General features: G+C 39.0%; 1 protein-coding gene across 5 annotated transcripts in view; it reads right to left on the bottom strand.

The window, feature by feature from the left end:
• Zfp438 (zinc finger protein 438) overlaps positions 1-22,959 on the bottom strand; it is a 121,256-nt gene that overhangs the window by 10,234 nt on the left and 88,063 nt on the right. For 4 of the 5 annotated variants that reach the window (NM_001107358.1, XM_063276461.1, XM_039095727.2 and 1 more), the window contains one exon: positions 19,356-19,423. In NM_001107358.1, the coding sequence (NP_001100828.1) occupies positions 19,356-19,392 (37 nt within the window). In that variant the 5' untranslated portion in view covers positions 19,393-19,423. Of the gene's footprint in view, positions 1-18,998; positions 19,129-19,355; positions 19,424-22,959 lie in introns of those variants that run through there. The other variant, XM_017600557.3, reaches the window with a different exon arrangement.

Genomic DNA, 22,959 nt, shown 5'->3' with positions numbered 1-22,959 from the left:
TTCAGCATCAATGGGAGGAGAGCCCTTGGTCCTGTCAAGGCTCAATGCCCCAGTGTAGGGAATGTCAAGGTGGGGAGATGGAAGGGAGTGGGTGGGTGAGTGGGTGGGGGAGCATCCTTATAGAATCAGGGGGAAGGGAGATGGGATAGTGGGTTTCTGGAGGGGAGATCTGGAAAGGGAATAACATTTGAAATGTAATTAAGAAATATCCAATAAAAGAAAAAAACTTAAAAAAGAAATAATTTAAAAGCCAAATGACCACAACTCATTTTGTTGAAAAACTGTAACAGACAAACCAGCAATGCTCAACAGCAGCAGCTTTGAAGGACACAGGAGGACACTGAGTCCCTACACTGTCACACTGTGCCGACCGACATCACCATTACCTGAACCCACTTTTCAGGAAATGTACGTAAACAAGAAAGCACACTTGCAGCTGAAATCTGAGTCTGGTTTTGTCCAGTCTCCCGGCACACCTGTCCTGCCCTACTGAACTGAGCTTTCAGCTAACAGCCCTCCTCTCTCATGTCAACACCCACAACCAGCAGGCTTTTCCACTTGGCAAGGGCGGAACAGGCAGACATAACTGCCTCCCTCAGTGAGAAAGAGAAGTCTCAGTGTTTTGAGCAGCCATGCTTCTTTATCACTGCTGCTTTTGAAACACCATCTCAACTTGACTAAGTAGTATTTTAAGTGCCAGGTACTTGGCAAAACACATGCTTTGTCTCTTTTGATCCCCAAAGTGAGGTGACTGAGAAAGTACTGTCATAAGTTTTTACAGATGAAGAGTTCCAAGCTCTAAATAATGACAGTGATAGTGGCATTCAAATTCTGGCTTCTGGGTGCTTTTCCATTTTCCCAGGGGTAGCTATGGCCAGCTTCACAATCTCTGGTAGAACAATGGAAGGGCTCAGGTTTTGTTAGATTTGATGTCATCTACCTCTGTGATGCTCTTGAGTTTTGGCAAGTCACTCTGTGCGTAAATGTTGTCATCTATACAATAAATGTTGTCATCTATACAATGGGCACAGCAATATATACTACAAAGGTGGTGTCATGGGAAAATAAGAGAACTCTATCCTGGAGGGTGGTTCTCACCACTTGCCTGTTCAGCATATCCTCTTTCTCCTGACAGTAAATAATCATGAAGCTTCTGATATTTATTTTCAGTAGGAAGAAAACAAAAGACACAGAACTGAAAATTTCGTGGTATGGATGGAATAAGTCTAAAATTTTCTTAAGTGTTTCTTTTATGAGAGGCAATTGAGGTAAGGGAGGAGAAATGAGTCATGTTAGAATTGCTCGAACCCTGCCTCTCCTTGTGTCCTTGCCCAGTATCTAATCCATCCTGTCAGACTTTATCCCCATCTCAGTTGTCAGCTGACTGAGTGTTAATTGGATTAACAATTCAGTGAAAATGGGGTTAACATGTGCTTTGTAAGGAGCTGTGCTGTTGGGAGACCTCTCCTTTCTTTCATTTATATACAGCAAGGAAGAAAGCTACTGGCTTGCAAGGTGGGCCCATTCTTCCAGGGAGGAAGGCTGCTGGTGGGGTTTAGGATGCTCACTGGCCACATCCCTACAGGACAGTAGAGGTGAAAACTGTGGCTAGGGTAGGGGCAAGAGCTTTGAGAGTGCTTGTTTGTAGATTTAGTAGTTTACTAATTAGATCATTAAGAAATGAGTTCAATGGGACAGGAGAGATGGTCCAGGGGGGTAGGTAGAGGTACTTGTGGAATAAGCCTGACCTGAGTTCAATCTATGGAATCAATATAATGGTGCAAGGAGAAAAGGATGTATAATATGTAGCAACACAGAACTGTCCTATGACTACCACATACGTGTGCACTAGCACTCGAGCCAACATGTATGTATGACACGTGCCTGTAAGAACACAGTAGTAAATAAGAGAGTGACTGTAAGAAAGCTTGAGTACAGAAAGAAGAGTTGGTCATCAAAAGGGAATCAAACCAGAGTCTACAAAATAGAATAAGGTAGATAAAAAGGAAGACCTCATGGGGAAGAGGAAACAAATATTCTTTGTGAAAGAATTGAAAAGCTAATTACCTTAAATATCAGTGGTAATAAAAGAAAATATTTACACAATGTGGCTCCTGAGACTTAAGTAACTATTCTTTGTGGGAGCTAAAGCTTGCGCTCCAAATAAAAAGTAAGTTTAGAAGGCTTTTTAAGTTAAAGTACCTCTTAGAAAATATCAATTTCACAAGTTTCAAGTTTCTCCAAGTCAAAACTCTTTTATAGTTCTTATTTTTGGAAGATCTTTTTATTTAAGAGCTTCAGGTAAGAAACACTGACAACCATAGAAAGAACACATTTTGTTTTTTAACTTATCCTTGGCAGAAATAATATGTAGCAACACAAAAGCTTACTACTGCTATACAACAGTCAAGCCAAGTGTTTCTCCACACCTACAAAGGAATGGAGAATGCAGGGATTTATCAAAGTGCTAATAACTTGCCACACACACTATACAAACAGAGACTCAGTGTTTCCAGAACTGCTAACATTGTGTCACATATGAAATTCAAACCCTGACAACCGAGCCTCAACACTGTAGGGGCAGCAGACCTCCTCCTGGCATCTTTGCACTGTGACAGGTACCTGTGTATACTGTCTTCCTAGGGCATTCTGACACTAAAACAATGGGAACTACCTCCTGAAAAAGTTTAGTGCCCAGCACAAATATCTGGGCATCAAGTCTTCCATCAGCCAATGAAAGTGCCATTTTTGTTAAAATTCATGTTCTGTTTGTTTTCTTGCATTTAAGATAGGGTTTTGTGTAGCTTGAGCTGACCCCAGAAGCTCTTCCAGGAAACCAACCCAACTGGGTTCCACCTGTACTCTCCCGACAAGGGTTAGGATTACATCTGTTCTATCCTGCATTTCAATAGTAGTTATTATAGGTGAGTGTCTGTGATGAGGCAGAAGATGATATGTGATGAGGAAGATGTAAGGCTAAAGTTCAGCATCAGGCAGTATATTTAGCAGGATCCATGAAGAAGGCTGGGTGTTTCTTACTGTTCATCAAAACATCATCATATAATTTAAATGGTTAAGATAACAACCTTTTAACAATGATACTGTTAAAAATCCCGAACAGCTCCTAAATAGAGGGCATGAATGAGATGGAGTTCACCGAGGCTGAGAGCAACATGAATGACTTGGTGTCTGAGTACCAGCCATATCAAGATGCTACAGCTGAGGAGGAGGCTGAGGAGGAGGTGGCTTAGAGCTGTCTTAGTCACTAAAGCATAGGAGCAGTGTGAACTCTATTCATTTACAGTCTACATGTCCGCTGTGCATTTCCTGTCCTGTGTCCTGACAGATACCACCATTAAAGCAATTCACAGTGGAAAAAAATAAAAACAAAATCCTAGTACCACAAAAATGCTATTTTTGTTTGATAATTTCAAAATTGAGTTTATATAGAAGGGGCATTTTGGAGGACTTACACAAACTGCATATACAAAGTAAGGACTAGAAGTGTGCAGCTTAGCAATATAAGTCCCTGCCTAACATGCCTCAGAGCCTGGAATCAATCCCCAGTGTGGATCAAGGAGAAAGGGAGTGAAGAGGAAAGGAGAGGGGCTGTGCCTTCTAGTGTAGCCTAAAGACACTTTATCTTAGCCCCTGATTTATCTTTGACTCACAGTGATTTATAACATTTTTTGTTGCATTTTCCCCACACCTCAGCCTTTATGCCAACAGCCTATGATTTATAAGTACAAATGCACGGGGCTGGGCAGCTATGGATCTGTTGCAGGAAAAGCAATCCTTGTGACTACCTCACTGTTTCCTAACACTGGTTGTCAAGTCTTGCCTGTAGCCCTTTCGTCAAGGCACATGCTTTTTTAGCATGGGTACCTATAATCTAAAACTGTGTAGGCAATGAAGAAGACAATGAAATGCTGGCACTAACCAGCACAGACAGAACAGGATGTGCAGTATCCTTTAGTGGGAGTGACTAGGATGGCTTTGTTAACAAACATGTATGGGCCCTGAGCTACAGCTAATCACATTCTACTTGCATCTATGGCCACACAATCCTGAGCATGCCTGAGATCAGATTCTGTAAGAGCTATTATAGGAACAAAGTCACCCAGATTTGAAAACTCTGGGCACTTTGGCTTCCCTTTCCTTTGAATTTTGTCATTTTTTCCTTCATCAGTATCTTTATTCTCCTTTGGTGACAACTACTAAGTTTGTCGGAAGTGAGCATGTCTTATCAACTGGCTGGGAACAGGTGAGACCTTGTTTCTACAGGAGATAAATGATTATGAGGTTTATCTGTATTTTTCTTGCCTTGTGGGCTTGTCTGTCTATGCATATATGTGCATAGGTAGACACTCTGGTTCCCTATTTGGCTTCATGGTTTGGTATCCATGGATACTATCAGATTATCATAGGTTAGCCTCATCTCTATCTTCTTTTGGCACCTGCTCCAAGTAACCCACCTTATATTCTCATCTCATACTGCCTAATTGGACCTGGAGAAATCTACCCATCATGAATAGTGGCCAATGTCAAAAGCTCACCACCGTCTAATCCATGGTTTGTTGTCTCTGGGCTTTGCTTTGTCACAGGGGCTCATTCAAGATTCTCCAAGTAGCATTTCCCATGCCTCCTTTACACTAGGTGGGTGGGGCTGGGGGTGGGGATCGGGGTGGTGTCTCTTGCCAATGGTTGACAACCATCTCATGAGAAGGGCTGCTCTGTGGGAGACCACTGGCCATCCTTTTTGTTGCTATGTTTCCTTTCTGCTGTTAGTAATGTTCCACAAGCAGCACTCCTCCCAGGATGGGGAGAAAGATGATGCACCAACAACTTCCCTGTCTCCTTAGAGCGAGAAGACTGCTAACCTCTCTCTGTACTCCTCCCTCGCTCTGCAGTTAGTACCATAGAGATCTCCCAGCCCGCAGGAGACCTGCCTGGACCCTTCTAGGTCACTGCTGGCTGTCCTCCCTTTCTGCTTTAATTGACCATCATGGCCTTTACTCTATATTAGTACACTATCTGTCTCTTCCCACAAAAAGGAGGTTCCATAAGGCAGGAGTTGTTTCTTCCACTGCCAGGATTCAGCCCCCAGATTACTATCTGGTTGTTACATAATACAGTATTTACTGACTAAAGAGAGAACTAGTAATTTGAAACCATATTGTCTTGCTTTCTTTCTCTTATTTTTTTCCTGACCATAAAATATAAAAAGCACAAGAGTAGTGAGTACCCAGACTCTGCCTTTTGCTGCAGCTAAAGCCCTGCCTCCTTCCTTCATGAGAATGTGTTTTGTGCATGTACATTTCTGGTATCCAGTTAAGGAAGGAACTTCCTTCCTACTCTTCCTTCTACTTCCTTGGTCCTTAAATTTCACTAAGTCAGGGATAAGATGGAAAGCTTAACTTGACTTCACTTTCCACTCTATTTTTAAATTAACAGTCAATCTATGGCTGTGGAAACTGAACATTTCTTACAAGGCCACAAAGCTGAAAAGAGCTGGATTTGAATCCAGATCCATGAGGCGCCAAAGCATTTCCCTTGCTCTAAACACAATGAACTCACTAAGTTGTTTTGAAGTTCATTCTTTTTCATATGTTGGTCTCTTCTAGTGGATCCATCAGGTTTCCAGGGAGGAGAGTAACTGTTAGTGATTGCTGGTCTTCTAGTTCCAACAGCAGCTCATAGCTTAGGCTATAAAAGCAGGTAGTGAAGCTTGCATACAGCAATCTGCAATGTAATAGCATTTAAAGGGCAGGCTTGGTACCAAGGAGAATGCTTTTCTGTGCTTTTACTTCTGGTGTACATACCAGGCTTGCAGCAAACTGCTTCTTGTTCTAACTATAATTTGTGTGTGTGTGTGTGTGTGTGTGTGTGTGTGTGTGTGTGTGTGTGCGCGCGTGTGTGCATTCCTTGGCTTGTATTAGGAGTCAGGGATTGATTCCTGTCTTCCACTTCAGTGAAGCAGGGTCTCTCTCACTGTTTCTGACACCGTGCTGAGTGCTCCAGGTTAGCTGGCTTGAAAGCTTCTGGCTGATTCTCCTGTTTTCACTTCCTGTCTTTAGATAGGAATGCTGGGATTAGAGGTGCATGTCACTGCATCCAGCTTTTTACCTGCTGCTGGAAACTGAATTCAGGCTGTTGGGCCTTCAGGTTTCTAATCACTAACATGGGAAGTACAAATAGATACAGCTACATAAGTAAATGCTCTGAGAGCTCTTCAGTGACTGTTAAGAGTGCCAAGGGCTCCTGAAGCTTGAGAAACGCTGCAGCAGGTGAGATGCAGACTCTTCCAAGGTTCTAGTCACCTGTGTAGGGGGGTGGGCAGCGAGGCATGGAAGTCTTCTGCTTTTTCAGTTAAGTTTTCAATCCTATCACCCTTGTTTCCTTAGGCATAAGGCAGAGTAATAGGAAACGTTCTGACACTAACATAAATTCATCTGGATAAAATACTAAAAATCCATAATTGGCAATTGCTTAAACAAAATGCAAGGCAAAAATCAAGTAAAATGTGATTCTTCAGAAACTTAGGTTACCTAATATGAATGGACTATCTCGTAACTTATTTTCAATTTTATGTATTTATATTTTTCCTAAGTTAAAAAAAATCACAAGATTTTGTTGATAGTATATACTCTTTCAAAAATAAACATTGTTTTTAAAACATCAAAACCAGAAATGTGTTAAAATTATTTTATCAAAACCCTAACAATCATAAATTGCTCGGCTGCTTTCTGTCTTTGCAGCACCCAGGATCAAGCTCAGAACTTTAAGCACACTAGTAAAGAATTCTGCCACCGAGCTAGACCTCAAGCTGAGTATGTTTTCTAACATAAGCTGGATGCTGGAATTCTGTAAATATCTTTAGGATTTTGATGTCAATTAATCTGAAGACAGGAACAGTATGTCAACACTATGAAAAGCACTGCCAGATTTTTGAGTCTCTAGTCCTATCAGCATTACTCGTTTATAACAAAAATGTCTATCTTATATCCTTGGCTTGCATAACTACCTAAAAACCCCTGTCATACTATTTGGCTTTTATCCCTGTTCAACTCATCACACCAACCATCTGCATAAATAAAGATGCAAGCATCTGCTAGATGGCAAGTGGTCTCAAGGGCAGATGTGTGTTCATCCTTGTGTTCATGTCACCAGGGCTGGATACATTATTAGAACAGATGTACACAATCTCAAAGTGTTGTGTCCCACAGTGAAATGTCTCCAACTGCTTTCTATCAGAATACATAACTGCTATTTACACCTGCATTTATGGTAATGATAGAACGCAGCAGGGTTCTGACAAGTGAGATGTGATGCTATGAAATATATTTACATGGTTAATTGGAATTCCTGGAGACTATGCTGCCAAGCAGCCACACTGACAGTAACACATGCCCAAGTACACTGTCTGCTTACCATCCTGATTTTTTTATATTAGGTGTGTCAAAGTACTCATAATCTGAATTTACTCATAGGAATATTTTAACATAAGTACAAAGAAGCTTCCAGCTATGGTCTACTCCATTGTTTTAGGCTACCCAGGTAATTTCCACTTGGCTGTATAAGGATATAAAACTAAGTGTGTGTGTTTCTCATTTGTCCTTCTGTCAACAGAATAATGTACTGATAATGTACAGCAATGTTTTTCAGAAGTTACTGCACTGGAAAGTCTTGATTTCCAACATTAAACAGTTAACTAAAACCAGCTTGAGAATGTCATTTGTATTTGGTCGGCAGCATAAAGTGGCACAAAGGTCCAGGAGAAACACTTAGGCCATTCATTAGGATCAAATGCTTCCATATGAAGCTCACATCTTTAGAGCAATATTGGAAATGCATGAGAATGATTCCCTCCCCCACCACCCAAGGAGGTCAGGCCAAAAAGCAGTGTTAACTGCCACATTGGAGGCTTAGAACACAGTTGTTCTCCTTGCTCCCATTAGTGCATGCAAGGGTTGTAGAGCCTGAGCATTTACAATAGCTTTTTTTTTTTTAAGCTTTCAGTAAGCTACAGTGTTTCATATGCACTATCTACTTTACCAACTTGAAGTTTAAAATGTCCCAACCTTCAGTCACTCTAACTTGTGTTTGTACACAGCAGATATGTGTGTGCATGTGTGCAGACAGAGGAACCTTTCTAAATATCATTTTTCCTATCCATCCTTTTTGATAGAGTCTCTCACTGGTTGGGAGCTGGATAACTAGGATACACTGGCTGCAGGTGAGTGTGAGATCCATGGATCTGCCCATCTCCAGTGCTGGGATCACCCCCACTTTTTGTCTTCACTTTATATGGATCCCAAAGGTACAACTCAGGTCCTCAAGCATTTTACCCAATGAGCCATCTCTTCTTGACTAAATAAGTTTTATTTTGTAAATTATCTTAAGATTTCTATTGTGTTTTTAAGGAACATTTATAAAGAGTTAATTTTTATTAAAGATTCTGTAGTCACCAATTTGTCCATATGGTAAAATTTATTTGGAACCCCCAATCCAATGCTCATTTCATTCTCCTCACTCACACCATGTGAGGAGCAAAGAGAAATCTGAGCCACATGATTTGTGCTGTTCACAGCTGAGGTCAGGCAAGGAGATGCTCAGCCTCCCTGTTTCAACCTTCACACGATAAGTAAGAGGTCTTTCCATGGACTACTTAACACTGGGCCTTTTGTATTTTGTGTTTTCTCTTGGTAAGTCACTATGTAGAATGGCTCTTGGCAGAGTGTTGAAGCATTGGCTCCAGGCTCTTTGACACAAGAAAGCTGTAATGTGTCGTTTGAAGAAAGTGTGAATGACTGATAAACCTTTGCTCTGTGAGTTTGGTGTTAATGAATCAACTGTATTACATGGAGTATCTATAAACTGAAATATGTGAAGCAAGTTTATTGATTGGTTGCTGTGACCAAGGCCCACAGACCGTTAATTGTGTATCTCCAGAGTGTTGGCTGGTGCAGTGTTCTGGAGACGTCAGGAAATACTAGACTGTAAATCCCAGCCAGTTGCCCAGTATCTGCCCTCACGTCCCAGGCCACAGCCCTGCTCATCCTGTCCCTACACAGGACTGCTGTGAGCAAGGCCCCAGACCACACAGGAGCTGGCCAAGTGCAACGCTTCCTTCTTTCAGTGGAATGAAGATACATCTCTTTATTTACCAAGAAAGAGATGGGGCGGTGGGAGAAAAGAAGGAGGAGGAAAAAACTGCTCAAGGAAGGCTAAGTAAACATTTTTGTAGCATGTTAAAAATGTACAGCAGATAGTGAGGCTCTCGCTGACTTAGTAAGCAGAACTCAGGAAGCACAACTCATGCTGGCCAGTAGCTGGGGCTCCTGACAAGGGCAGGTGCTGGCTGAGCCCACACTCTTGCTCTTTACTCATGGCTTAGCTCACTGTCTCTTTGAAGGCAGTAAATATTTGTTAAGAGTATTTGCTTCTATTGACCTTAGAACTTTATCCAGTTTGGTGTTTCCTTAAAAAGCAAAGATTGAAACATTTTCACAAGATCTGCTATGATTTAGAAGCATGTTTGGGGGCCTGAGCATCCTCAATATAATTCAGTAGACATCTGAGAGCTTACTTCATGCCAGTGAACTTTTAACTCTGCTGAGGGGGAGACTTTTATAAACAGTCCAAGATAAGTAAGATCTTTTATCTTCAAATTTAAAAAAAGGCAAATATTGACTAATTGTTCCAAGTATTTTTTGAAATCTAAAGTGTCATATTCACTAACACAGATAGTTTATGTCTGTAAGAGGTATACAAAACACTCATGTATGAGACATGAGGACATCTGTCCTTTTGACACTACCAAAGCCTTCTATTTACCTATCTGTTTAACAATGCACTACTCTCTATTTTGGTACTTACTTTGTAGCCAGGCTGCCCTGTAATCCACTAGCCAGCTAACTGACCTAAAGTCATGGCAGTTCTCCTGTCTCATCATCCCAAGGGCTGACTTGCCTATTATTTTTTTAAAATGTTGTTATTACCGTGTGTGTGTGTTGTGATGTTGGGTCTCTTTCTTAATCATGTTCCAACTTACTTTCTTTTAAATCTTACTAATTTGTATGTGTATGGATGTGCCTGTGTACCACATGCATGGCTGCCCTTGGGAGGATGGAAGAGTGCTGGGTTCCTGGAATTCGGGCTGTATATGGTAGTGAGCCATCATGTGGGTGCCAAAAACTCAACTATGTGCTCTGAAAGAGCAGCAAGTGCTCATAACCTCTGAGCCATCTCTCCAGCCCTTAGCCAGTTTCTTTGACATGGGTCCTGGGGATTGAACTCAGGTCAAAATGCATGTGCAGTAAGTACTTTGCTACAGTTTCTTATGCTTTTAAAAGTATATTACTGAACCAGAAAGGCCTTTAAAAGTATATTACTGAACCAGCCTCTAAAACAGAATTCACATTGGAGTCACAAGGAAGACAGTAATAGTAGTGGCTCTGAGTCAGACAGTCTACAAATGATAACTGGATAACATGTGTTTAGCTAAATGCAGTGGTCCTGAAGGAGACCATTCAGATGCACACTATCTGCCTCAGGGTGTCTGCTCTTTTTATTTCCACTTCCTATTCTCATTAAGTAGAAACAGCACTCATAACGTGAAAACTCTGTTTAGGTTAATCAACTGTTAAGGCCGAGTTCAGAAAGGCAGCATGAGAATGTGTAGCAAACTCTTTCTATCTGCAGCTGACCTGCCTAGAAATGAGCAAAGCAAAATCAAGAGCCTGACAAACAACCGACTTCTTAGAGATTCCCACAAACAGAGCCTCCAATGGGTTTAAAGGAGGACAGAACTTCAAATTCCCCCTTGCCTTATCCAAAGTGTACATTTTAATGCCCAGCAGACATGAACAGAGTGAACTCTTCTCAGCACACAGAGACTACCAGTCAGAAAACTATTTTACAATGTGCATGTGCATCTTGGTTAAACAAAACTAAATAAATGCACTTGTGTTTTCTCTTCTAGTTTCTCTCCTCATTTCCCTCCTGTCCCCTCTCCCTATACTGCCTAAGCACCTTCTGTCTCTCTCTGTAACAATCAGAGCATGGGTTAAAGTTCCTGATGAGAACCACCTAGGCCATCATTGAACCAATTTCAAACACACAACCCCCTTAGGTGATAGTATGCTAACAGAACACTTTCCTTCAGTGCCAAAATTCTGCTAATGGTATCCTATGTGAATTATGTATTGAAATGTAGGTGTTTATAAACCTGAAATTTTAAAAAATTCCATATTTATAATCAGCCATCATTAGTTGGCTAATTCTATCAATCAGTATTTACTTAATAATGGAGTATGCCCAGAAAACTCATGTCATACGCTCTGTTTTCAGAGACAGGAATATAAGCAGAATCATAACAAATGAATCTAGTATTTTTCTTTGCTAATATAGTAGTATTAATCAGGAGACATTTGAATGAATAAATTAAGTTAATAGAAAACTGGTTACTCATATAAAATTGATTTTTCTTTACTTGAGTAATTTCCCATAGTAAAATTTCTGTTTATGTTGATTTAAAATGACCTTAGGAATTCAAATATGTAATTTAGCATTGATCAGAAAAGAAAAAGGGGCTGATCAAACAATTATTAGCAAACTACTTTGTAAGTTTATATGGTAACGATGGAGATCAATAGTGTGACCTTGAGGTTGTGACAGATCTGGGTTTAAACCAATGGCTTATTGATTGGCAAAAAATTTCATTTTCTTGAGCCTTTAAAATAAAAATTACATTCAACTTACTGTGAGATAAATAAACAAAGGACAGAAAGCTGTAGTATAGTAGAGTGACCATCACACCACACTGGACTAATTGTCTCTGTAACTCCTACTTCTCCATCAAATTCCAGGATTGGGTCTTCAGCAAAGACCAAGGAGGAAGTTCCTAGGAATGCTAAGTTTCTAGGAGTCTCAAGGGGCTTCATCTAGAGGCCAAGTCAAAGCTGGAAACTAAACTTTCCTAGGAGCATAGAGACAGCATAGAAACAAAACTCCGAGGCAAGGCAAAGCAGGTAAGAAGTGAGAGGACAGTATATTTTTCTATAAGCTACAAGGCACACAGTTCACTGATTAGAGACACATCACAACGACTTGTAACATCTTAAAGCTAAAAAAGAATGTTTGATAATCCTGAACTTCCGAATTAGAAACTGAGGTTTAGGGGAAAAAGTAACTTATCTAAGGTTTCACAGCTTCAGTGTGGAGGTAACTAGGATAGGAGTGCACTTTCTTGATAGTTGATACATTTGTTTTTGTTTGTTTTTCGTCTGTAATTCTGCCTCTTGTTTGTACAGATAAAGAAGCGGTCCTAGTAAGGACACTGAATAGCTACTGCTACTGGCCACTTCAAAGGATATCCACCAGAGAACTCAGAAAATTCATGGTCTTCATTGCTCCCCTCTCTCATTCCTAACTTAAGTGTTCTTTTCCTGACTTAAGTGTTCAGAGCTTAAATTCTGTGTCTCAAGGGAAGAGATTTCCTGTTGGGCCAATGTGCGGATGACGTCTAAGACATGTAATCTGTTGCATCTTCTTGATAATGGGCCCCCAGGACCATGCTTGGCTTTCCAGGGGGGCTAGACATCCCAAGCAGGAAGCAACTTCTTGTATATCTAACTGATAGGGCAGGCCCTGTTTTAATAACAACCATGAAGAGTGATGGTTGTAAGTGTCTACTCTGTTCAGTAACATGCTAGATGAAGTATGTAAATTATCTCTAGTAACCTCCCTATATCCTATTCAGTGGGATTACTATCTTTATTATACAGAGTTCCAGAGAAGGGTATATATCACACAATGTACCTATGGCTATAAAATTAAGAGACAGAACTGAGTTACAAACCCAGCTTCCATGCTTTGCAAGACTTAAGACACTATCTTTTTAGGGGTAGAGATTGGTGTCTGTCACATTTATTTTAAGGATCTTTATAGAAAATTCTCTTATTAAAATTATGATCTATCCTAAGATTATCTAGTTTTACAATATGAAAGATAACATCTTTTCTTATACTCATGTCAGTATTTATTTTCTGTATAGACTAAGCAAGGGAAAAGGAAGATATGTATTCCTCCTACATGTCAGTTTATTCTTTATAAACGGACAATGTAATATTTACTCTTTATTATGGAGTTTATTTTTAAGCTATACTCTGTTTCTCTAAACACTCCAGAAACTTTTCCTAAAAAATTAAATCTAGATATGGTATCAACATTTGATCTACTAAGGAAACTGAAGTGGGTCAAACATACGTTAAGTCCAGAATAGACAACATGCTCTCCAAAAACAAATTTATAGACCTTTCCTACATGTCATCATCTACAGGACCTTCTTTCACAATATATAACCTCTCTCTACCCAGTCAGGTCTTCTACATCCTTCTCCAGGGTAGATCCTGGTGAGCCTCCTTGACCTGCCAAGCCAATACAGCCATCCCAACATGCCATTTCTAGCCTGTGTCCCACTTTGTCTGGGGACCACTGCCTGCATTTCAACCAACCTTCAAGTTTTCTCCCTAACCAGTAACAACCCACAGGTTCCTCCCATATCATGTCTATCTTCCTTACTCAGCGGACTGAGTACAGGGTATAGACTGGCGGGTCTATTTGACCTTTCCCTCCACAGCCTATCAGATACAGTCTGGATCACACATCTAGTGCTTAGGCCTAGTCTGCCCACTCCACCCTACAACAATCTCTAGGCTTTTGTCAGGACCTACTCTACCTACCATTCAACTCACAGGCACCTTGCATGCCACAGCCAACATTTTCACCCTGCAAGATCTACCCCTACACTATACACTTGAACCAGGAGGCACATCCTGTATACTATCCCAGAAGTCCTCTCTGTCCATTTGACTTCATTTGCCCCAAGTGATTTCCAACCTCTGGGCCTAACTTACCTGCACATCTCCTCTTCAGCTCCAATCTGCTTTGTCCATAGCAGACTTAGACCAAAAGAAATCAACATGGCCAGATCTCAAGGCAAAAATATAAACAATATGAAATATCAAGCCAATATCTTCTCTCTAAAACCTACCAGCCCTGTAGAAATGTTTACCAAGGAGAAATACCTAGATGAACACCAGGAAGTCAAATTTAAAATAATGACCATAAACTTCATGAAGGAATTTAGGATATTTAAGGCACAAAAGAAAACCTCAATGAAATTATAGATGAAGAACTTAGGGTAAAATAATGCCTGAGTAATGGCCAAAACCCCACAAATGTAAGACTATCAAAATTACAAAGGCAATGAAAGACTTGAAAACAGAATTTGATAAGAAGACAGAACCACTGAAGGAGAACTCAAACTGAAATAAAGATCGAATTGAAAAACCCAATTAGCAACTATAAAACTTAAAGGAAAGTCTTACAAATAGAATAAATCAAGCAGAAGATTGATAGGGTTCAATAATAAAGTAGAGGGTCTAGACCACTTAAGACAGGACTATGAAAAATACTTCCCCCTCAAAGATGAACAGACAGATAATGTGGGAAAGGAGGATGAAAAAGTCTTTAAATTATAGGCATAGATGCTGGAGGAGACTCCTGAGTCAATGGTATAGACCAGATGTTCAACAGGATCACACAAAAAAACTTACCTAAAATAAGGAAAGACATATCCATATGAAGCATAGAAAACCAAATGGACAAGAAAAGAAAATCCTCATGGCATCCTAGCTAAATCACCAAGTATACATTAAAAAAAAGTATATTGAAAGTTATAAGAAAAAACAAAAGAAAAAACCCATGTCACACATAAACAAAAACCCATAATGATTTATTAATGGAATCTTTGACAGCCAGAAGGGCCTGGAGCAATGTATTCTACATCCTAAAAGACCAGGACTACCAGTCGAGACTAATATACCCAGCAAAACTATCTGCCATAATTGAAGAAGAAAGAAAAACATTATATAATATAAAAAGTCTAAAATTTCTATTCAATAAACTAAAACTAAATACAGAAAAGAATATTTTGAACTAAAGAGAATATCAAGAGACTATGGAAAGAAATAAGAATTCATAATTAGTAGAACACAAAATACCACTGAATAGAAACAACACTACCAAAAATCAACAACATGAAGAAGGTAATTAACAGACATATTTCAACAACTTTAAATATCAATGACATGAATTCTCCAATTAAAAGACACAGGCCAATTGAAGGGGTAGAGAAACAAAATCCATCTATCTGTTGTCTAAAAGAAACACATCTTAGCTTTAAAAACAGGCATAGCTTTAGAGTAATAAATGGACTCATATTTGCATCATTATCCAAATTTCTGACAAAACAGTCTTCAAACTAAAACTTATCAAAACAGATAAGGAGGGATAATCAAAAGAACAATTAACCAACAAGAATTATCCTAAACATGTATACACCAAACTTTGGTGCACCCGATTTCATAAAAAGTGTTACTGTTGAATGTAAAGTCAAAGATTAACATTAGTTCAATAATACTGGGTGATTTTAATACCTCACTTTTTCCAATAGATAGGTCACTTGGAGAAAATATAGAGAAATATCAGAATTACTTGACATCATAAATCAAATGGATCTAACAGATATCTACAGATGATTTTACCTAAACGCCAAAGAATCCACAATTTACTCAGCAGCACATAAAATCTCTATAATAGATCACATCCTGGGGCACAAAAAACAATAACAACAACAACAACAACAACAACAACAACAAAACAAAAAAACCCAACCAACCAAACAAAAACCCCAAAATTTACATAATCAAAAAGACTGAAATAACTTACTCTATCTGAATAAAATGTAATAAAATTTAAACTTGGGGGGAGGAGGAGTTAGGGTGGAGGTATCCTCCTGGCAGTCCTAAGCTAAGCAATACCACAATGTTACACTGCACAAGAAGTCTCACACAAGAGATTTATTGGGACGGATATAAGAAAGTGTGTCTCTCTTAAGGGGCTGCCTCTGCTTGGTAGAAAAACAGCAAAGAACTGAGCTGGAGGTAGGCTTTATATAGGGTTTCTTGGGTCAAAGCATTCCTGGGTGGCTTGGAGTTGGTGGGACTGTGTAGTATGATCTTGGGGTAAGCTCAGAGATTGGTGGAATTTTGTGACCCTATCTTGGGCTTTTTATTCTGTAGGATAGAGCTTGGCCACCTGCATCTTGAGGGGCTGGAGCTGGATGTTAAGGCCATTGGCCTGTTTTTCGGGCATAGCCTTGTGGCTTGAGGTTCTCAGAGGTGGGGCCTAGTCACTCAGTGCCTCGAGGGGCTTACAAATTTGATACTAAACACATCTCTAATAAATACACAAACTCATAGAGATTAAACAGTCCATTACTAAATTGATGAATGGGTCAAAATATCAATAATGATATAAAAACATTTCCTGGAACTAAAAGAAAATAAAAATACAGCACAACAAAATCATTGAAAGCAGTCTCAGGAGAAAATTTATAGCTCTAAATGCCTACATTAAAAAAAATCAAAAAGGATATAAGTAAATGGCTTGATGATGCAACTCAAAAAATTGAAAAAAAGAACAGACGAAGTCCATATCCAATGGGGAGCATGACATAATAAAAATGAGAGCAGAAATTAATAAAATAGAAACAAAGAAGGTAATACAAAGAGTCAATGAATCCTGTCAGGTCTGGTTCTTTGTAGAGATAAACAAAATTAGCAGACTCTTGGCCCAACTAACCAAGAGAAAGAAACAGAATCAGAGATGAACAGGGAAGTACACCAGACACCAAAGAAACTCAGAATACTATAAGGGAATACTTTAAAAACCTGTCTCCATTAAGCTGAAATATCTAAAGGAAATGGATGAGTTTCTAGATTTAACAGAACCACCAAAGAAGTCAACAAGGCAAACACATTCCTAACAAAGGAGAAGACTGAAACAGTAATAAAAGCCTGCCAGCTGTGTAAATCCAAGGACTAAATGGAGTCACAGCAGAATCTACCACATTTTCAAGGAATACCTGCAGTCAGTTCTTCTCAAACTATTAAAAAATAAGTTAAAAAAAACAAGAAAAACAAACAAACAACAACAACAAAACCAGCAACATGATCATTCCCCAACTCCTTATATATAGCTGGTATCACTTTAATACTAAAACTAGGTAAAGACACAACAAAAGATGAAAACCACAATGGCAGTGGTGAATACAGTTTAAAAAATGTTCAAAAAATACTAACAGAATACAGACATCTATCAAAAAGATTATATACCACAACTAAGCTGGCTTTATCCATAAAGATGCAGGGATGTTTCCACATATATGTCTATAAACGTAATAAACTAAATAATATGCTTAAAGACAAAAATCACATTTTAATCTTAATCAGAAAAGTAATAAAAATGTCTGAAAAAGTCATAAGGAATTATACTATTAAACATTTACTTAAAAGCCATGTAATACACATAATTCTTTTTTTTTTTTTTTCCTTTTCTTTTTTTCGGAGCTGGGGACCGAACCCAGGGCCTTGCGCCTCCTAGGCAAGCGCTCTACCACTGAGCCAAATCCCCAACCCCCACATAATTCTTTGTATAAATATACATATGCAGTTTTAATGAGCTTTATTCTTCCAGGCTGATATGCTACCTCCAGAATCCAAAGGTCACCTAACAAAACCTCTAAAACCATACATGGGATGCACCTTTTTTTTTTTTTTTTTTTTGAGTGTTGGCTGGGTTGTTCAAAAGACTCCTCAAACACACATCCTATTGCTATTAACCTTGATTGCCACACCCAGAGGTGGAAGGTAATTCTCAATTGCCAAAGACAACAAGCACTTCTGAAACAGAGCCCAGAGGCCTGGAGCTGGGACTGCCCCGAATGTCGGTCTCCCCTAGGACTAGCTTTCATGGACTCAGAAAGCTTCCAAAGGAGGGAAGCAATCAACCTAAGTGTCCTCCACAGCTATGACAATTATGAACCGCCCAGTGTCCAACATGTCACGATAACCTTACGGGTGCAGTAGGGCACACATGCCTAGACAGTAATCCACAGCTCTAAAATTAAAAAAGGTCTGCTCCTTAAGAGGGAAACTGGCAAAGTACTGAGTGCTGGTTAAGTCACAGATACCAGAGAGAACCTACAACTAGTACTTTACTAACCCAGTACAATTCCTAGCACAATCTAAACACTTGTCTTAACACACACAGATTAGTGAAGTTTTCATTCCTCATCAAGGACACTTCAGACAGAAAAACCCACTGCAGAGAACTACCACCAATCCAAGTGCAAGTTGTGGAGACCTGTTCCAATGGATACATCTACGAACAGCCCTGCACCTAAGGCTCAGGGAACATCATAGGATTGTAGACCGTTGATTATGAAGGGGACAGAAGGGTTCTAAGAGCTAGAGGTTCAGGGAGTTTGTTGTGAGACTGTCTCCTGGTAATGTCAGAAGCTCACTTAACAAATGTCTCACCACCATGACTGCCTAAACAGGAGCTGAACAAGGACAACAACCACAGAGATGCCAAAATGAATGAGGGAAAGACCACCAGCTATCAACTAAAAGATGCTGAGCTTGGGAGAAATGGTTTTCCCCATGGAAGTGGGTCAATTATCCAATATCAAATGGTCAGTCCTCAATTCACACATACAAGTAATACCATAGAGACTGAGCAGATTATATTTAGGAATATATACATATATGCATGTAATGACAATTAATGAAAAAAGAAGCCACGAAGTTGAAAGAGATCTAGGAGGGGTTTATCAGAGAGTTTGAAGGGAAGAAAGGGAAAGGAAAATGGTATAATTATTATATAATATCAAAAATAAAAGAAATAATTAAAATATACTTTTATAGGTTTCATGAAGGGAAATTAGTATTTTTACAAATTTCATTTTGAATGATATAAGAAAACAGGTAAAAAATATAAGCAAACATTACCTCTTAACATAAGTATATCTGTGTGTGTGTGTGAATATAAATATTTATGAGGCATAAATGCGATACTTATTAAGATACCTGAGTCATTATGCCAGTGAAGCCACATCCATAATCCCAGTGACATCTATTACCTCCAGCTAACTGGCAGTGCTGAGCTGGCCTCTCAGTTCTGCATACAATGAGTTGGCCTGCTCTTGGGGCCTTTCCGCCTAGGAAAGGAGACAGATCCTTATAATGTTCTTCCAATCTGGGAATCCATAATCACTAGATTAATTAACAAAGGAAATCAACTTTTAGATGTAATTGAAGGTTTTGCATTTAATTCTAGGAACTATGACACCTTATGACTGGAGGGTGGAGGCATTAAATTTATCAACTAAAATCATTATACTACAATGTATACAGTGCCGTCTTCTGCAACATGCATTGTCTTACCTTGATCTTTTGGTGGTACTGATGAGGAATTCCGCATTATGATGTATATGACCTGAAGAGCAGCTTTCCTAAAATATTCAAGCAGAAAGAATTATTAGGAAGTAGTTGAGATATTTTGTTAATACACAGAAAAGTATGAATTATATAAGCTTTTGAAAACTGTTTCCCTCCTTATAACTAAATAAGTGGCAAACATACTGGAGTGGACTTGAGGAATGCTAGGACACTTTTTGAGTGCCTACCTACAGCCCTGCTCTCAGTCATATAGAAAGAAGTAGCAAAGTGAAGAGTGTCTGAAAATATCTGCCTGGTAACTAACTATATTTCATGTATCTTGTTTAAAAAATTACCAAAATAAATTACAAATACTAATAATTAAAATACTAAAACAAACACTAAAATTTAAGTAGTAAGCTATAAGAATAACAAAACTCTAACAAAGTCACTTAACAGAATATAGTCTTATTAATGTAAACTGTGCGTATGAAGCCTGTGAAGGAGCATCAGAAATGCTGAATAAAATCATACTGAAAGACAGATGCCAATACTGTAGTCATAAAGGAAAGCACATGGTGGCAAATTCACAAATGTGTGTACATTGTGCTTGGTCATGGAACTTCAAGTTTTCTCTTTCAGGTCACCAAGTTTCCCAGTTGTCTACACATTAACCAGTAACATCTGGTCCTCAGTATTCATGGAGCTTGGTACTGAGAACCCCTCAGAGATCAGAAGTCAAGGACATCTGGTATGCTATTTGCATGTAATTCATTACAGTCTCCTGTATACATCACATCATTTCTAGATTACTCCAGTTCTTGGATACACTGTAACTGTTATAAAACAGTCATATGCGGGTGTATGCGACCCTACAGGCTACATGCTACCAAGAAAGCCAAGGACGTGGTTAAGCACATCTGTAGGTAAAAGAGTCCTATCAAATTAATTTATTTGAGCCCAGCATGGCCTGGAACTCACAATAATACTTCTTCTTCAGGCCCCCAAGTTTGAGCAACATGCTCAGCTATAGATGTGGCTTAAAAAATATTTTTGAAGCAAGCCATGGCAGTACATGCATGTAAATCCTAGGACTTAGAGATGCAAGCAGGGAGATGAAGAATTTAAAGCTAGCAGCCTGGGTTACATGACAGCTTGTCTAAAAAACAAAACAATAAAACACATCATCACCATCACTAGTATTTTCAGAAAGGTTTTGGTACATAGTCATGGATGGTCTGGAACTTACTATGTAGACCAGGCTGGCCTTGAACTTGCAGAAATATGCCTTTGTCTTCCAAGTGCTGGAATTAAAAGCACGTACTATCACATGGGCCAAAAACTTATTTTGAGGATGTTAAATGTAGATATGGAAAAGGTAACTGTGTGTAAAAAAATGACAAGATCTTTGAAAAAATATTAACTAATTTTTAGTAAGCTTTTTAAGTATAGAAGTCTTTCTAAGTAATAACAACAAAAAGAGTTAAGGTCAAGACTGATGAAACTTTCCACATTTTAAAAAATGGAAGTTGGGTTTAAAAAAAAGGTACAATATTCAATTTTTAAACAAATACAGAGTAGCAAAGGCCAAAACTGTCCTTCTACATAAACAACAAAAAGTAAAGATAAAATAGGTAACAGAACCTTTCAAAGACAACAGAAGGCAGTTCACAAAATAGATCGCAACAAGGCTGGAGAGATGGCTTAGAGGGTTGGAGCACTGTCTAGTCTCCCAAGGATTTGGGTTAGATCCCATTGCCCATGTGCCAGCTCACAACTGTCTGTAACTCCAGTTCCAGAGGACTTGATGCTCCTTTCCTGGCCTCTACTGGCCCCAAAACTGTAAGTGGTAAGCAGATGTACCATAGGCAAAATAAAATTTTAAAACAATATCAAAAGAAAAACAAACAAACAAACCCCACAACAATGGATCCCAAACAGATAGGAAACCACAACAGGGAACTGGATAACTCTATGTAGGAAGCAGGGGCCTGACTCTCTCGGTAAAATGGAAGAAGAGTCTCTCTATTGTGTTTCTCTTTCCTTACAATTCTTCAGCATGCAAAGTAGCTATAAAATATGATCCATAATAAAGGAAATAAGAAAAAGTCACCCAGATGTTAGAAATAATAGATAAGAGTATGAGGTATTTATTTTACATGCTAGTGGATTGCTTATAATGTTGGAAGAATATACTAGCAAATTAAGGGAGATCAATAGATACAACCAAAAAATGAAACCCATAAGGGGGAGTTAAATAAAAGCAAAATACAGAAAATATAAAGCATCATGAACTGAGCTGTAGGACAAATAAAAAGCTCACATCACTAGCCAGAGAGGAGAAAGACAGGAGGATAGGAAAGTTTCCTTAAGAAACATTAGCCAGAACACTGACAAAACTGTAGACATGCAGAGCCAAGCACTTAAAAACCTGCAATATACAAGAAAGATGAAGACCACAGTAAAGACCATCACAACCAACCCACTCAAAACAAGGGAAAAGAAGGAGAACAGAAAGGCACCTGGAGAGTAGTGTCATTCCTTACAGAGGACAATGTGTTAAGAATGGCAAGAGAGCCCTTATTAGAAACAATCCAAGTAAGGAAACAGCATGCATGAAGAAGGGAGAGAGACAACCTGCAGTCTAGAATCCTATGTCCCTTAAAGAAATGCCAGGCCCAGACAGCTTCTCTAAAGGCTCTTGAATCATTAAGGAAGAAATTACTCCAACCATATACAAATTCTCGAAAACTTAAAAGGTAGATTTGAGCAATGGCTCAGTTGGTAGTGCAAGTTGCTGTGCAAGCATGAAGACCTGAGGTTAGAACTCCAGCACCATGTAAAACTTGGCATGATTGTACATGCCTGTGGTCCTAGCACTGGTAGCAGCCTGGTGCTTGATGGCTAGCTTAAATAGCAGAATACATGGAGCTCAAGGTCAAGTGAGAGAGAGACTCTGTCTCAAAAAATATCATAGAAAAGCAATGGGAAAGCATATGATGTCAACCTCTGGCCTCCACATGCACACACAAAACTACTTGTACGCACAAACAACACACATACATATACACAAGGAAAACTGAAAAGTCATTTCTTACTATTTAAGAACAAAGCAGTATCTAGACACCAAAGATAGATAAAGACTTTATGAGAAAAGAAACTAAAGCATTATTCCTCCATAAGCACACATTCAGAAGTAACAAAAAAGGTTTTAGCTAATCAAATCTAACAATATGACATCACACTGTAAGCAGTCAGGGTAGCCTCAGCAATACACACTTGGTTCAATATTCAAAATCGATGTTATTTATACATTCATGAATTAAAGATAACTATGCAATAATCTTAATAGATACATAAAATACATATGATATGAAGTAAATCTATGTCTGGTAAGAACTTTAAGAAATAATAAAAAAAAGAAAATGAAAAAAGAAAACGAACAGAAAGGACAGTCATCTTGGTAAAGAACACCTATGAGAATCTTAATGGTAATGACATGCTAAATCATGGAAAGCTGACTGCTTTCACACCTGGGAAAAGGACAGCCATCCTTGCCACTACTGTGCAGAACTGCTGGGGACAGTAAACTCAGCCATGACAGGCCAGT

Source organism: Rattus norvegicus, chromosome 17, assembly GCF_036323735.1.
Source record: "Rattus norvegicus strain BN/NHsdMcwi chromosome 17, GRCr8, whole genome shotgun sequence".
Taxonomy (NCBI): Eukaryota; Metazoa; Chordata; class Mammalia; order Rodentia; family Muridae; genus Rattus; species Rattus norvegicus.
Note: the sequence above shows the minus strand (reverse complement) of the source record. Positions and strands in the feature narration are given on the sequence as shown.